General features: G+C 47.2%; 1 protein-coding gene across 6 annotated transcripts in view; it reads right to left on the reverse strand.

The window, feature by feature from the left end:
- The window catches only part of CLIP4 (CAP-Gly domain containing linker protein family member 4), a 609,451-nt gene that overhangs the window by 235,359 nt on the left and 357,527 nt on the right, over window positions 1–16,565 (reverse strand). For 2 of the 6 annotated variants that reach the window (XM_069608711.1, XM_069608710.1), the window contains 2 exons: window positions 7,977–8,129; window positions 7,611–7,745 (listed from right to left, as the gene is read on the reverse strand). The exons of 2 other annotated variants lie outside the window; for them this stretch is intronic. In XM_069608711.1, coding sequence (XP_069464812.1) covers window positions 7,611–7,745; window positions 7,977–8,129 — 288 coding nt within the window. The remainder of the gene's footprint in view (window positions 1–7,610; window positions 7,746–7,976; window positions 8,130–16,565) is intronic. 2 more of the 6 variants (XM_069608714.1, XM_069608712.1) reach the window with 1 other exon arrangement.

Genomic DNA, 16,565 nt, shown 5'->3' on the forward strand with positions numbered 1-16,565 from the left:
ATAAACGATACCAACGCTGGAGAAATGGAGTTACAAGTAAGAAACTACTCCCTTCTCCAGCATTGGATCTTTCATGGATTCACATGCTTAGAATAGATTACGTAGCAGTATCCTTATACCTGGAGGCGTGTAATGCAAACCAATACCATAGGAACGCAACATACAATCAGCAAGAAAAACAACAACCATGGTACATTGAAACGGGTACCCCACTCTGTGGGGGCTTACCTTACTGGAACAGGTGTTGCAGGACTGCACGTCCCATCTGCACATCTGCTCCATGCTGTTGCTCCAGGCAATAATGCTGAGTAAATGTATGCGGCACTGACCAGGAGGCCGCCTGACAGATGTCCACCAGTGGAATTCCCGACCACAATGCCGCTGATGACGTGGTGATCTTGTCGAATTAGCCTTTGGACGCCTCTCCAGAGGCTTCCCCGCTTTAGAGTGACAGAAGGCAATAGCTGACGAAACCCAGCGGGATAGCCCTTGTTTGGAGATTGGTCTTCCCTTTACTGAGGGTCATTAAGCCACAAACAGTTGTCTCGTACGTCTGAATTCTTGAGTACGACTCAGATAAAACTTCAATGCTCTTTTGACGTCCAATGTATGGAGAGCCTTCTCTGCCAAAGAGGAAGCCGCAGCGCAGAACGCTGGTAGCACAATAGAAGAGTGTTTATGGAATATAGTTGGTACCTTCGGAATAAAATGAGGATTAGTCGCTAACACCACCTTGCCCTTGAAGAAACGTAAGTATAGGGGATCAATCACCAGCGCTTGCAGCTCCAACATTGTTCTTGCTGAAGTAATGGCCACCAAGAAGGCCATTTTCCACAAAATAAATTTCTGGGGCGACAACGACATAGGCTCGAATGGAGCCTTCATTAGCCCCGATAGCACCAGATTGAGACTCCAACCAGGAGGGAACTTCTTGGCCCGAGGAAAAGTCCGAAATAAACCTCTCCGAAAATGTTTGACTAGTCGATCACTGAACAACGGAGTTAAGTGCCTCTTTCGAGTAAACCTAGAAATGGCCGCCACGTGAACGTTTATGGAGGAGAAAGACAAACCTCTTCTCGCCAAGTGTAGTAAATAAGGCAGAACTTGCTCCGATGAAATGTTTAAAGGGTCCACCCCTGGCTGATCCTTGCACCTCACACAGAACCTTTTCCACTTGCATGCATACAAGACATTCGTGGACGGAGCTCTCGCCGCCTCTAAAATGCAGCGACAATCATCTCTAGAAATGTTCAGTGAACCAAACTCGGAGAAGTCAGGAGCCAAGCCGTCAGGCTGAGGGAGCCTGGGTCGTGATGACAAACTGCTCCTTTGTCTTGGAACAGAAGGTCCGGCGTCACTTGAAATCTCACTGGTTCTGCAACGGATAGATGGAGCAGATCCAGAAACCACGGCTGCCTGGCCTAGTGAGGGGCAATCAGAATCACACGGCATGGATATTTCTGAATCCACTGGAGGGTCAGTCGAATGAGTGGAAACGGAGGGAACGCATACGCGAACCTGCCCGTCCACGGGAAGGAGAACGCATCACCCAGCGAATTGGGCAGCGGCCATCTGCTGGCCTAACTGCTTGCACTTTTTGCTCTCCCGGGTTGCGGAGAGATCCAGCGAAGGACGATCCCATTTCCTGAAGATTCTCAACACTTGCTGATTGTTCAGCTGCCACTCGTGGAGTTGGTTCATCTCTCTGCTGAGAGAGTCTGCCTGCACATTCCTCACCCCTGGTAGGTGAAACGCCACGATGCTGATGTCTTGTTCGAGGGCCCAATGCCATAGCTCTGGAGCCTCGCTCGAGAGCGTTCTGGAATGAGTGCCCCCTTGTTTACTGAGGTAGAACATCGTGGTCGTGTTGTCCGTTAACACTCACAACCAATCCTCGTATGCGCGGCAAAAACAATTTCAGAGCCCAACGAACCGCTCTTAGTTCCAGTACATTGATGTGAAGGCTCGATTCTCTTGGGGACCATTGACCTTGAACTTGTAAAGAACCCAGATGAGCTCCCCTTCCTGTTTGAGAGGCATCCGTCACAATTGTGGATTGAAATTCCAGCTCTAGTAGAGGCATCCCTCTTGTCAGATTGTCTGAGAGTTGCCACCACCGAAGCGCTTCTATTAGCTCGCTGTTGATCATCACTTTGTCGGACCACAATCTGCGACTTTGAGACCACCGGTCCACCAGAAATTCTTGTATTGGCCTCATGAAGAGGCGACAGTTCTTCACTAACCGGATACATGACGCCATGGCTTCTAGAAGCGACATGTAGCTTCTGACTGACACTCTGGTTCCAGCTCTCCACTCCCCCGCTTTCTGCTTGAGTTTTTGAACTCTCTCTATAGAAGGTTTCACCAGTCCTGACTGAGTCTGGAATTCTGCGCCCAAAAACACCAAGCTCCTGGAGGGAGATAGAAAGGATTTTTCGAAGTTGACTGTGAAGCCCAACCGTTGTAGCAGCTGCATGTTAACGTTGAGGCTTGCCAGCGCTACTGCCGGCGACGAGTCCCTTATTAGCCAGTCGTCCAAGTAAGGGTAGACGTGATGACCTTCTCATCGTAGCCATGCCGCCACCGGAGCCAAACATTTTGTAAACGTCCTGGGAGACGATTTTAGACCGAATAGGAGCACTTTGAATTGGTAATGACTCTGACCCACCACAAACCTCAGGAATTTTCTGTGTCGCCGACGCATGGTTATGTGGAAATATGCATCTTGTAAGTTTAACGATGCCAGAAAATCCACCGGTTCTATCGACCGGATGACCTCCAGAAGTGTAAGCATCTTGAACTTCAGGCGTTGTAGAGTCTTGTTGAGAGCTCGAAGGTCCAGAATGGGTCGCCACTTGCCGTTGGTTTTTTTTTACCACAAAGTAACGTGCGTAGACCCCCAGGCCTCCCTCTGCCACCGGAACCAATTCTATAGCCCCTTTTTGCAGCATAAGCACAACCTCCTGCTGTAAAATGTGAAGATAGGGTTGCGCCGACTACACAGGAGGAATGGGAGATGGCGTGATCTTGAATTGCAAAGAGTGGCCTAGTTTCGCCGTGTCCAACACCCAACAGTCTGATGTAATTCTTTCCCATTCGTCGACGCAATGGGACACTGACTCCCAGGGCGTCTTGAAGATTGTCATTGATGAGATTTTGATTGCTTACTCTTCGTAGACGAAGACTGTCCTCCTCTCCTTCTAGAAGTCTGAAAATCCTGGCTTCTCCATGTCGCCTGGACAGCTCGCCTGTATCCTTGGGAGGTGTATGCCGATCTATTGAAATTCCGGTCTCTGGATGTGACAAATCGGGAATTCCCTGAAGCTCAGCGGAAGGGGCAAAAAGGCCGAAACGCTCGTCCACTTTGTAATGCCCCCAGTGATCTTGCCGTATCTGAATCCTCCTTCATGCCTTTGAGGGCTTCGTCTATCCTCTCCCCAAATAACTGCTCACCTTCACAGGGCATGTCCAGCACTTTATAATGGACTTCCGGCCTAAAGTCTGTACACTTTAACCAGGTCTGTCTTCTTAGTACCTACCACTCTATTATTTATCTGCTTGAACCCCGACTCTGCCAAATCTACAGCGATGTTGATACTGTGATTTGATGCCTCCTCACCTTCACGCACCTGTAGTATGGCTGTCTTTGGGTGTTCTTCGGGCAGGTGCTCCAAGATGGGGGCCAGACGATGCCACATTTCACGGTCGTATCGTGCCATAATAGCTAACGAGTTAGCCGCCTTGACCGTCATCGCTCCCAATGTTAAGACTTCCTTACCAAAGGCATCCTGCCTTCTAGCTTCACTGTCCGGAGGTGTTGTGCACTTGTGTTGTGATCTAGTTTTTCTGCTAGCAGCCGCTGACGCCACTGATTCAGGAGAGGGCTGTGCGGTCAAACACTTAGGTGTAGAGTCCGGGGGCTTAAACTTTTTCTCTAACCTGACCTTGATTGCAGGCTCTGAAAATGGATGGTGCATGGTACGTAAGCCTTCCTGCCAAACGTGGTCCAGAATCGGAACCGAGAAGATTGACTTCCTTCTCTTCCCCATATGGTCAAATAAGAAGCATTCCTTCCTTTCTTCCTCTGGGGTCAGACCAAATTCAATACAGACTTTCACCATCATCGCATGAAAGGCCCCGATGTCATCTGGAGGCGACTGTTGTGCTGGGCTTCTAGGAGTTTCTACTTTCCATCCGATTCCCACATAGGGTCTCTTGACAGCGACAATGAAATGTCCGAGATGGAGTCTCTGGGACCTTGATCCGACTCAGAGTCCTGTAGTTCACCCTCTTCTGGATGTGAGGGAGGGGATTCTTCACTGACCGGACGGGAGACCGGCAACTCAGCCGTTGACGTTGAACGTGGAGCGGGCCCTGCCGCTTCAATGACGGGTGTCACCGGAGGAGCACCCATGGGAGGCAGCCTTGCATCCAACTGGCTTATAAGGCACTGCAGCGTAGATAAAACTTGTAAAGATAACATCAACTGCGGATTTAGCAGAGAAGACGTAGGAGGAACATTTTGGATCCCCGACGTCGTCGACGACGGGCCAACGGCCTGTAAGCCGAGATCTGTTGGATGAACAACCGGTTCCCACTCCTCCTCCATCAACAACACTGATAGAGCTGACTCTTGCTGTAATAGGGTGTCCGGTAGAACTGATTCATACACCGCCGGTTGCCAAGTCTCTGGAGGATCCACCATCTACGATGAAAACCTGGGAGTTTTTACTTCTCCCTTGTTGATCGCCGCCACTGGGGTTGACAACGCCACTGCAGGGATTGACCGTGCGGACGGTATTGAAGCCGTCGACAACGGGACTACCATTGACGGCACTGGCAGTTGTGGTGCAGACTTTTTAGGCGATCCCGCCTTTTTCATCTAGACCAGTGTTTTGAAGATTCTCTACTCGAGGAAGACCTATGATGGTCTCCTGAGGAGGAGCGCCTTAAAGGGTCTTACCCATCCTTTTTTGAAATAGATGAAGATTTCTCTGGCTTACGGCCTTGGTCCAAACGACCATGTTTTGATAATGAAGGAGCGTCCTTTGCTAGATGTTTCACCGAAGAGGAACGACTCTTCTCCGTAGGCTGTGGCTTCTTTGCCGGAGGTTCAGCCGACACTGATCGGCGAGGGACTACAGGGGACTTAGGTCTGTTTGATGCCAGACTGCGCACCGATCCTACCTCAGATGGCGGGTAGGCCCCTTCGTTCCGCCACGATATTAGACGCCGATTACAGTCCCTCAAAGTCTTTTGCGAGAACCCCTTGCAGATATCGCAGGTGTCCGCAGAGTGATGAGGGTAGAGACAATAAAGGCAATCCATGTGCCCGTCCCCCTCATAAACTTTCTTCATTCCACACGTGGCACACGGGCGGAACAACGCTTTCCCCGACATTGGGAAAGAAAGTACAACCTAACAAAGTGTAGAAAACACGAGGTGATCCCGACTACTTTGGAGACGGTTGAAATCTGAAGGGAGCCACGGGGGCGGGGCTATTTATACCTTACGTCCTATTGGGCCATGCGTAAGTGTCCCAAAAGGACGTCAATAGGACACAAAAGTGTCGAGTTTTTTTCCAATGGAAAAAGCTTTTAATAAAGATAGCGAGGGTTCCCGGCCTGACGACGGGGAATATTCTAAGCATGTGAATCCATGAAAGAGCCAATGCTGGAGATATGTTATTTAATGTTACTTTTTGGTTAAACAGATACATATTAGCTTTGCATGCCTTTTTATGCGCGTAGGAAAACAAAAGCTAAAACCACCAAATGAAATATAAACGTGATTCAGACAGAATGTGCTATGGAGTGCACAGAAGGAGGCAGTGATGAGTTTTTATACTGCACATGCGAGAAAGGGAGCCTTCCCTGCAAGAATCCACTGCAACATAAAGATTGTATTTATTAAAAATGCATGCACACTGAGAAAACATATAAAGGGGATTTATGAATCTACATGTAGTGGGCTTTTTACAAATAGATTAAAACACAGCGGTCTGGGGTTGATTTTCAATAACTGGTTCTGCAGAGTTTCAAAGGCCAGAGGATGGGTATAAGTAATTACAACCTTAGCGATTGTCAACTCAGCTGAAGGAGCAGGCCATAGTATTTGTGATCTGATAAGTATTTGCAGAAAGTAGATGTAATCTTTTGAATGCAGGGGAGCTTGACAGAGGGCTTTCACCATTTGTTTTGACCAGCAATAAAACATGCAGTGAGTCAATGCTCAAGGCTAAAGTAATTGAGCCCCAGGAGTGTCAATTGTATTTTCAGATGTGTTGTGCGCGATGAAATGGCAGTTATTTAGATTAGAATGTTCTAATGGAGATCAATGAACCAGGGAATGAGATAGTTATCGCTAGTTCAATGAAGGACTGGTTTACTCAGCCTTCTTCATATCGCTTGAAGTATTTATGCAAACCATGTGCAATTAAGAGTTGAGGGTAAAGGGCTTAGGCCAGTTATTACTAGTAATGAATTATGTTTGCATACAAATGTTTAAAATGTCTGATGATGTCATGACCTACCACAGACAAATCCTAAAAGGAAGTGTGTTTTACATAGGTGCTGAAGATGGTAGTTAAGATAACAGCTACCAATGAGAGTGTAGGAATTGGAGAAAGATGGGATTTCCTTGACGAGGTTTTGTCCAATTACATGTGGGGGGTTTGTAATAAAGTATCTGGGAGTGTTAACTGTTGCAAAATTGTATATACCATGTAAACCTATGTGGTTTGTTGAGAAGTGGGTTAGTTTGATTCCAGAGCACCACCTAACTGCTCCCCAGACGATTGTACAATAAACTTGCTTTGCGTACAAAACATTCACTCGTTCCTCGACAGTGGGTCCGCTTGGGTTGATGTTATTAGGGGTCCACCCACATACTGCCAATGACCACTAATTAAATAAAAATATGCAGTGTGCGAAATGTACACCTTAAGCATACTTTGTTATTAACATTGTTTCCATCAACTCCCCTGATAAAATACCTACTAGATGATACCTATTAGCCCAATCTCTTTCACTCGATCACAAGGGGATTCCAGATGTACTTGTGGGTTTATTTACATTAGTCGGTCCCTGACTCACCAAATCCTCATAAAGTGAGCACAATGCTCTTATGACTGCAGTGCCGGCATTTGATCTTGTCGATCACTGCCTGCTTTGATGGGAGACGCCAGTGCTTTGCTTCTGGGTGAGGATTTAGAATGGGCTAAACGCATGAGTGCGGCACAGGACTACAACAAGAGGAGTTAACGAGGATGATGCAAGTTGGCGGTGGGGGCGAAATATGGGTGTGGGAAGACTATTGGGGGACCCCACGCTCCATTGTGTTGAAGAGCAGCCTGATGAAAGTTTAAGGTGGGTTGCAGCGGGGGTAGGTGAACAAGGCACCGGGGGGGTTGTAAGGTGGAGGGAGGGTTATATGGTGGCCAGGGCCCTCACATTAAAGCTCAAGAGCAAGAGAGCAGAGCTGGTGGGGCAAAGAGCTGAGGGTCTTCAATAAAGTGTAAACCAAAAACCTTTCCTCTACTGCTTTTAGTTTTCAGGTCTTTCGATTATCCGAGAATAACATGTAAACAGATGGGACAGGTTTGATCCTACCTGGTGCAAAACTGGTTTCCCCATAAAACCTCACAGTGCCCATTCTCTGACCGACAACCAGCACTCGACTTCCAATACGGGCCACCACCGCCTCTGGGTGAATATTGACTACAGGTGGAGCCTGGGTTTGAAGTCCTGAAAGGAGGAGGAAGAAAACGATATCAATTCTGTTGAATACATTTCAAGCACCAAACTGAAAGCCATGCAAGAAAACAATGAAAATAATGGAGACTATGTCGCTCAACATTATGTTTCATGCCCTAAAATGCATTAACATAAACGAACATGGAACAAACACAGTTGATGTAGGAAGGCTGGGAGACTTTCACAGAGAAAATATCTGTGAGGAGTGATTGCAATTAGTACCAGTAGTGGTCCTAAGAAGAGGCGCCAGTGGTTTAAAGCCCGTTTTCTTGTCCTTGGTGGTGCAGCTGGGTCCCTGAAGGTGATTATGTGGGTATTGTTTGTTTTCTAATGAAGAGGTCGAGGAGGAGGAGCAGCTGGATCCTGGAAAGAAAGCTGAAACAAGGAACAGGCAATGTCTCCTGAAATGCATCAGTACCATAGATTCAGAGAGGGTCCAACTTGCAAAGATGTTCAGTGGGAGTTTAAAGAAGAGACTGGGTACAGAATTACAGCAAGAAGTTAATTCAAGGTCCTGAATACAAGCTGAACTACACAGTCCAGGTATAAATCATGTTCCTCACCTAACAACATGTGCTCGTTCCAAGACTTTATTGTTGCATGCAGCAATACATCTAGTGTTATGCTCATCGCATATACACTCCTCTTCAAGGTGCAAATGCAAAATGATCAGCCAATAGGATTTTAGCACACAAAGCCTACAAATCCTAAATCCTTAAGGAATACAGAAGGGGATTGGCCACACCTCCATTTCAGAACTTTCCGTCTTGGAGATGGACAGTGGACAGCTTCAGCATAGGAATATATTGGTGGGAGGGGGCAAACCGTGAACAAATCCACAAATTAGAGCTTAGAAATAGGACTGTTGTTGAGCAGTGCTGAATGATTATCAAAACTCACTTGATTTGATTCCATTCACAAACCAATAAGACAGACATACAACATAGCAATACGAATAGACCCATAAAGAAAATATTGAATGCAATTTCCTTTTTCCATGCAACCACACTTTTACAATTGGATGTCCTCTAACATCAGAGTAGAACAATTACTAATCAAAGCCGTGTTGCGCCAATGTTTAAGGAAATAGTGCTTCTGCATTGGATTGGGCCCGAAATAGCACTATTAGAACTAAGTGTAGGGATCGGAGCATATAGCAGCACACTGAGTTTCAACGAAAGGGAAATGCGAAACAGATGCCACACTTTGGCCTTTACAACAGTCTGATGGGAAATTATGGTGATGGGAGTTCAGCTCTAGGTTGAAAATGTCAAACAAACTCCACCCACAGTAGTATTATTGTACCATATTATATGTTACCTGTTATGTTTTTCATATTAAATGTAATGTCTTCCTTTTGGCTGAAATAAGTATGGTACAAGACGACTTAACTCTGATGAATTAAGGCAAATAATTCATGGGCGGAACATAAATGGCACATAGCTAAATAATCCAGGACACCGAGGCCTGTACCAGGCAGTAACTGCCTGGAGCCCAAAGTAACAAGCCAGAGTTATGCAAAGACCTTTAAAGGGGTGTTAACTGGCATTAGCACTTTGTATGGCCCTTCGCTCCACATATTAATGCCATTAGCACATGGGGATGAGGTGGAGGGTAGCAAAAGAAATGGCTCACATGAAAACTGTAAATCGTTTCTTTGGTAAAATAAAATGCATTGAACATGGGCACCAAGTAAATGGAAAAGGGAGTGTGCAGAGGATTCATTTGCCATTCGTCAGATCAGGCCACAAAGCGGCAAAGGAGACAATGGCCTAGTAGCAGATTGATGTAGTTCAGTTGAATTTATGTAACGCTATGTAAATTGTGGGGCATGGGACATGTAGGGGAGGTAGCGTAAGGTGACAAGGTGGACCAAGAAATAAGAAGAGCTGGGGAGTTGCAGGCTGCGGGAGGAGGCAGCAGCAGCCAGCAATTAATACACGCTTTCATATGTTTGACCGGCTCTTCCTCCTGGTGTGCCAGTTCCTTATGATGCATTGGATTTGGAAGTGGACAGGGCAGGAAAGTGCAAGAAACTGAAGGCAACAGAACACCAAAAAGGAAAGGGACTGGGTGATAAGTAGCATCACTGAGGCTCTAGCTATAACACTCTGCTGTCAAACACTCGTCTGACATCTGCAACCTCCTTGAACGCATGGATCTAGAGGTGCTCGTCATCACAAAGACATGGTTCAAGGACAGCTCTGTCACAAGCTTTGACACACTCCTCCCTGAAGATCCTCTCTGTGCCCAGGCCCAAGGAGTCAGGGTACAACGTCCTTTCATCGCGAGACGGTTTTTGCGGGGGTTTTTTACAGTGAATTTCTTAATGAAAAAAAACCTTTTGAATTTTTTTGGGGGTTAGAAAATTATATATATGGGATGTGGGTGTTTGGGAACAGATAAATGTAAGTGAATGGAGGGTTTGGGGGGACCCCCCCGATCTCCCAAAAGAATAAAAAAATTGTGATGGATTATTTTGTTAAAAAAAAGTGAAAAAACATCCTGCGATAAAATGACATGGAACCAGGGGTCAGAATGGGAGTGGCATTGATCGTCCCAGAATGGATACCTGTGTCCATCATCCGTATTAAGGCCTATTCCTCCTTCGAAAGCCTAGTCTGCAGGCTCTGACTCTCTCCTAAATCTTATTTCCTTATGGCCACCTTCTACCGGCCACCAGGACAGTCCGCTCTCTTCCTCTCGGAATGGGCTGACCTGGCCTCCTCTCTACTCTCCTCCTCTCAACTCCTCCTGCTGGGTGACCTCAACATCCATCTGGACTCGCCTGACTCCTCAGGACCTTTCCGCAACCTGTGCAGCCGCATACTCAAATTGCTCGGGCGTATATAGCCGCCCCACTCTACGACTCAGGGCTAGCGAACTCCCACCTCACTTGGTCAGCACATTGTAGATTTGCCCAGCAAAGACCAATTACGCCCCTTTCTCCATGTTTAGCAGGCTGACACTATAACTCCCCACTGACAGCAGCATAGCCTCTAACCACCGTCCAATACCCATTATTTCCTGACTGCTCGTGACAGGTACTGGTACCCCTTGATGAGTCCTCTTCACTCCATCATGATAAACCCACTGCCTTGTACGGCAGGTACATGCACTCATTTCGGGAATGGCCTTGCCAGTCTTTGATGTCCTCTTCACCACCACCTCCCCTGCCCTACTCATTTCCTACCCAATGCTTCCCCCGTCCCATCTCCCCTTCGCCTCCAACTAAAGTATACCTCCTGTGATCACAAATTCGCTACTAATTATATGTGTGACTCCACAGCTCCCATCACCACTCCTGGCCCATTCCCTCCCCCACACACGACCCTACTACCCCTCCCAGTCCTCCCCTCAAACCTGCACCATTCCCCCTCACATCATTCACCACGATATTCAGCACCCCGACCTCATAGGCCCCACAAGTCCCTGCTTAGGCCAAACTAGACACCTACACCTCTGCTCTAGAATTCCCCAAACCTCTTTTCACCACTCTACCGAAAAGAGAAACTATCAGCACGGATACACAGAAAGTATCAGTACCACTCTCCCACTGAACGTCCATTTACCACCATGCTGCCCTCACAAATTGCCCAAGAAGCTCTCCAAGACTACCCCCAGTACAAACACTACAGATCTGACAACTTGTATCACAGACGCCAATGCTAACCTCAAAGGCGCCCTGGTAAATGCATGTTCTCTAGGAGCCCATGCTATCGTTATCCATGATGTACTCCTCAACCAACACCTAGACTTCCTTGTCATCACAGAAGCCTGGTGTCATGATCTCTGCTTCCAAAAGGTCAGGGTTTTCCCAACTCCCTTGGAAGCAGATCCATAACCCAGGTTTCGAGTGCCAACCAGTCCCAATTGGGACCTTTTGGACCCAGTCATGGCGCCAGTGGCACCAGGCTCATAAATATGCCCAGTCCCAGCGCTGGAAGCGCCGGGCTCATAATGCTTGGGTGGACTTACCTGCAGCAGACCATGCTGCTTACTTGCCTGCCAGTTGAGCCTCTGATCCTCTTCTGTTTGGAACTACTTTTCCTGTTGGGTGGGGCAGGAGCCACTCCCTAGGTTCAGAACACTGGAACTCTTCTGGAAAGCAGGAACTCTTTTCTTACCTAGGCGTGGCTGTGGAAGGAGACACCTAAGCACTACAGGAGGCTATTTAAACCACACCGGATGGATGAATCTTGCTTTGCGTTATTCTGCATCCTCTGCAGCAGAACGCTCATCGTGTCTTCTGCATCTGATCCTGGGCCTAAGGAAAAAGGCTTACCATCCTGAATCCAGTCTTCAGCTACACCTATAAAGACAAGAAAGAACAGGTTAGCATTACGGTCTTCAGTGACAGCGCTTCACTTACCTGGTCCATCGGCTGTCACCAACGCCTCGCGCTGCATTCCGGCATCTGAAAGACAAAGGCTTACCTACTCTTCGTGCGCTCCGGAGGTCTTCGCACTGCATTCCGGCATCTGAAAGACAAAACAAGGTGCGTTTAAAGACATTGGGGAACTTTAATACTCACGTGCCATTACTCCTTTCCACATCTAACCCAGTGGGTATTCCGGCACCCTGCAGCCGCTCCGATCTTGTACCTGCAAAATAAAAAGACAGTTAGAGCGCATCGTGAAGCAGGCAACAAGCGCTTACTTACGTGCTTCCAGGCGCTTCTATTCATCACACGGGCTCCATCTTCAATTCACTTCAGCCCGTCATCCGCCATCGCCGGAACCCTGCAAAACAAGAGACATCATTACTAAAGACTTTAAAGACATTAGAATTACTCGAAACTTACCGTTCGTGCAGTAAACGACGGACAGCAGTCCTCTGAAGTCAAGAGGCCTGCTCCCCTTATCCAGTGAAGAAACTGGTTACAGCACCCTGCCCCGAGGCAGATGGAGAGCACGGCGTTCACTTACCTAAGGTGAGAGCGTTAACCTTTGGGGTTCTACAGGAGAAGAGAAAGGGAAGAAGAGAGAGACATTCAATAACCCAGTTCATTAATCCCATATTTTCTATCTGCAGACATCTTACCCTTCGAGTCAGACATACAGTGCACAGAGGTCCAGCCCAAAGAGCCAGCCGTGTGTTACACATCACCTTTGAAGATACGGTATACGCCCAGTCAAGACCGGCGCCTCTACGGGAATCAGGTGAGCGTTACAGAACGCAAAGCCTACCGCAAAACTCCCGTCCAGGCGCTATGGAAACCTTGGATACCGACCAGCTAGCCCAGTTACTTGGGGAACTAAGGGCAGAAGTGCATGCAGCCCGTCAGGAAACGAACGCTCTAAGAAGGGAACTGATTATTTCCAAGGAGCGAACAGATGATCTCGCTAGACAATTGCTACAGTCACAAGCCGGACAGACCCCGTTACCCGCATCTGGGGGAAATCTTCCTTCTACATCCTCTATGAATCCAGTGCAGATCAACCTACCTGGGAATGTACCTCTGGCTCCGCCCGAACGATTTTCTGGTGACCCAAAGAGGTTTGCAGTATTTATCAATCAGTGCCGGTTGCATTTCTTATGCCGGCCAGCAGCCTTTCCAACTGATCAAGCTAAAGTAGCTTTCGTGCTTTCGTACCTTAGTGGCAATGCGGCAGACTGGTCGATCCCTCTAGTAAATCAAGATGATCCGGTCCTCCATGATTTTCAAGCTTTTCAGCTCAGTATGGAAAAACTGTTTGCAAGACATTCACAGGGTCAGGCCTTGGACAATGAGCTTCTTTCGTTGCGACAAGGTAATCAAGACCTTTTGGCTTATATTGCGTCTTTCAACAGACTGATAGTGGAAACTCAATGGCCTGAGGACAAAAGGATTACGCTGTTTTATAGAGGTCTACGTGGAGAGCTCGAAGATGTGTTAGCCCAAGTAGTGAATCCCCCACAAGATTGTTCGGACTATATAGACTTAGTCGTTCAAGTAGATCACAGACTGCAGCACAGGAAGGCCGATCGTTCCAAGTTTGATGCTCGAGTATTTTCCAAACCGCCAACTCCTTCCAAAGGAGTAGACTCCGGGGAACCCATGCAAATAGGGGGCCTGAAAGGTCCTCTAACACAGAAGGAGCGGGAAAGGAGAAAACAGTTGCAATTATGCCTCTATTGCGGAAACTCAGGGCACTTTCTTCGAGACTGTCCGGTGAAACCTGCCAAGAAGGCAGTAGGAGCTGCAGTTACCAAAGTTACAAACTCTGAGCAGGGAAACGACCTCGCCCGACAAGAATAGAGGTCCTCTTGCCGAGCGTGAAAACCAGTTCCGTGACCTCGCATTTCGTGATACCTATGGTCCTCATTAGCCCTGATAATCCGTATCGATTACATGCAATTGAAGCTTACGTCGACAGCGCTGCCATCGGCAATTATGTGGATCATGAAATGGTTTTGAGGATGAATCTAACTCTTTGTCCCAAGGCTGTAAAGGACGTCATTACTACGGTGGATGGAACTGAGATAGCCTCCGGAACAGTAACGCATACCACTCAAGAAGTGACGCTAGTAAGTCAAGATGGACACCATGAGAAGATCGTGTTCGATGTGATCAAGGCTCCTCAGTTTCAGATTATTCTAGGAATACCTTGGTTAGAGAAACACAATCCTCTGATCGATTGGCGAGCAAGAACGGTCCAGTTTCCAGAATGTGTCTCTACTTGTCACCCTCCACCTGGTGTTGCACTGGCAGCAATTTCTTCAGAAACTCCCCAGTTACCTCCCGAATACCTAGAATACCAAGATGTTTTCCGGAAGGATCAGGCTAACTCTCTACCTCCTCATAGGTCTTATGACTGCCAGATAGACCTGATACCTGGATCTACCCCTCCTTGTAGTAGAATTTATGCCCTCACCGAGCCTGAGAACCTTCACCTTCGACAATACCTGGATCAATACCTGGCAAATGGGTTTATTCGACCTTCCAAGTCCCCTGCTTCTTCAGCTTTGTTCTTCGTTCCAAAAAAGGAAGGAGACCTTAGAACTTGTATAGATTATCGCTCCCTGAACCAGATCACCGTCAAGAATAGATATCCGTTACCTTTGATCCCTGAACTCCTGGACCAAGTCCGAAAAGCATGCATATATACAAAGCTGGATCTTAGAGGAGCCTACCACTTGGTACGAGTAAAAGAGGGCGATGAATGGAAGACGGCCTTCCGCACCAAATATGGGCTATTTGAATATCAGGTCATGCCCTTCGGACTTTGCAATGCCCCGGCCGCCTTTCAATATTTTATGAACGATGTCCTCAGAGAGCTCATAGATGTGTGTGTTGTTGTTTACATTGACAACATCCTCGTTTATTCTTCATCGGAATCTGAACATCGGAAACACGTGAAAATGGTCCTCGAAAGATTGCGTCAACACAAACTTTTCGCTAAGTTGGAAAAATGTGTTTTCAACGTGACTGAAGTTGAATTCTTGGGATTCACATTATCACCTAGCGGAGTGCGTATGGACTCAAAGAAGGTCGATGCAGTTCTCAAATGGCCATCACCATCCTCCGTAAAAGGTGCGCAAAGCATGTTAGGCTTCGCTAACTTTTACCGCAGGTTTATCCCCGAATTTTCTCGAATAGTCCAGCCCATCACTGCCTTGTTAAAGAAAAACAAACGTTTTGAATGGTCTACCGAGGCGGAACAAGCTTTCCAGGATTTGAAGACTAAATTTATCTCTGCACCAATCTTAAAACACCCTCGCCCCGAACTCCCCAACATCGTGGAAACTGATGCTTCAAGCCTTGCCATGGGGGCAGTTCTATCACAAAAGGACCCGGTAACCAATCAGTTGCATCCCGTGGCATTTTGGTCCCGCAAATTCTCGCCTCCTGAAATCAATTACACGATTACTGACAAGGAACTTCTGGCTATCAAGTCTGCCTTTAAGGCTTGGCGGCATTATCTGCTGGGGCCCTGACACACCGTTACTGTGATTTCGGATCACCGAAACCTGCAATATTTGAAAACCGCAAAAGCCCAATCCTCTAGACAACTCCGTTGGGCATTATTCTTTGCCGAGTTTGACTTCATAATTACCTATCGACCTGGTACAAAAAACGGTAAAGCTGATGCCCTTTCTCGGATGGGAGTGGAAGAACACTTGATCAACCCTAAACCTGTAACAATCATTCCCGAACAAAGAATTCTGGGTGTAATCGCCACACAATCCATAGAGGAAGTTAAGGATAAAGCCAGGCAACTTTTAACTCCAGCAGACATACAGAATTGGCATCTGCAGGGAAAGGACTTTGCAGTAAAGGACAACTTATTGTATTTCCAAGAACGATTATACCTGCCCAGCACAGATTTACAGAAAAAAGTAATCTCTTGTTATCACGATTCTTTAATGGAAGGACATCCCGGTATGGCCAAGACCTCAGAAAAGATCAAGCGCTACTTCTGGTGGCCGTCTTGGAAAAAAGATATCAGAGACTTTATAATGTCCTGTGGAGTATGCGCTCAAAACAAGAGTCAAAAGGAAAGACCAGCAGGCCTCTTACGCCCTATTGACATCCCACCTCGCCCTTGGCATACGCTTTCTATGGACTTCATCACCGATCTACCTCCATGCTCCGGATACAATACGATTCTAGTAATCGTGGACTTATTCTCCAAGATGGCGCATTTCATTCCGCTCAAAGGCTTGCCAACAGCAGCAACTCTGGCCCGAGAATTTCTCGAAAACATCGTCCGACTGCACGGTTTTCCTTCGGTTCTAATTTCGGATCGAGGTAGTCAATTTATTTCTCATTTTTGGCGAAGTTGCTGTTGGTCGGCTCAAATTGATGTGAGACTATCGACCAGTCAC

The sequence above is a fragment of the Ambystoma mexicanum genome, chromosome 4q, assembly GCF_040938575.1.
Source record: "Ambystoma mexicanum isolate Mex_15411 chromosome 4q, UKY_AmexF1_1, whole genome shotgun sequence".
Lineage (NCBI taxonomy): Eukaryota > Metazoa > Chordata > Amphibia > Caudata > Ambystomatidae > Ambystoma > Ambystoma mexicanum.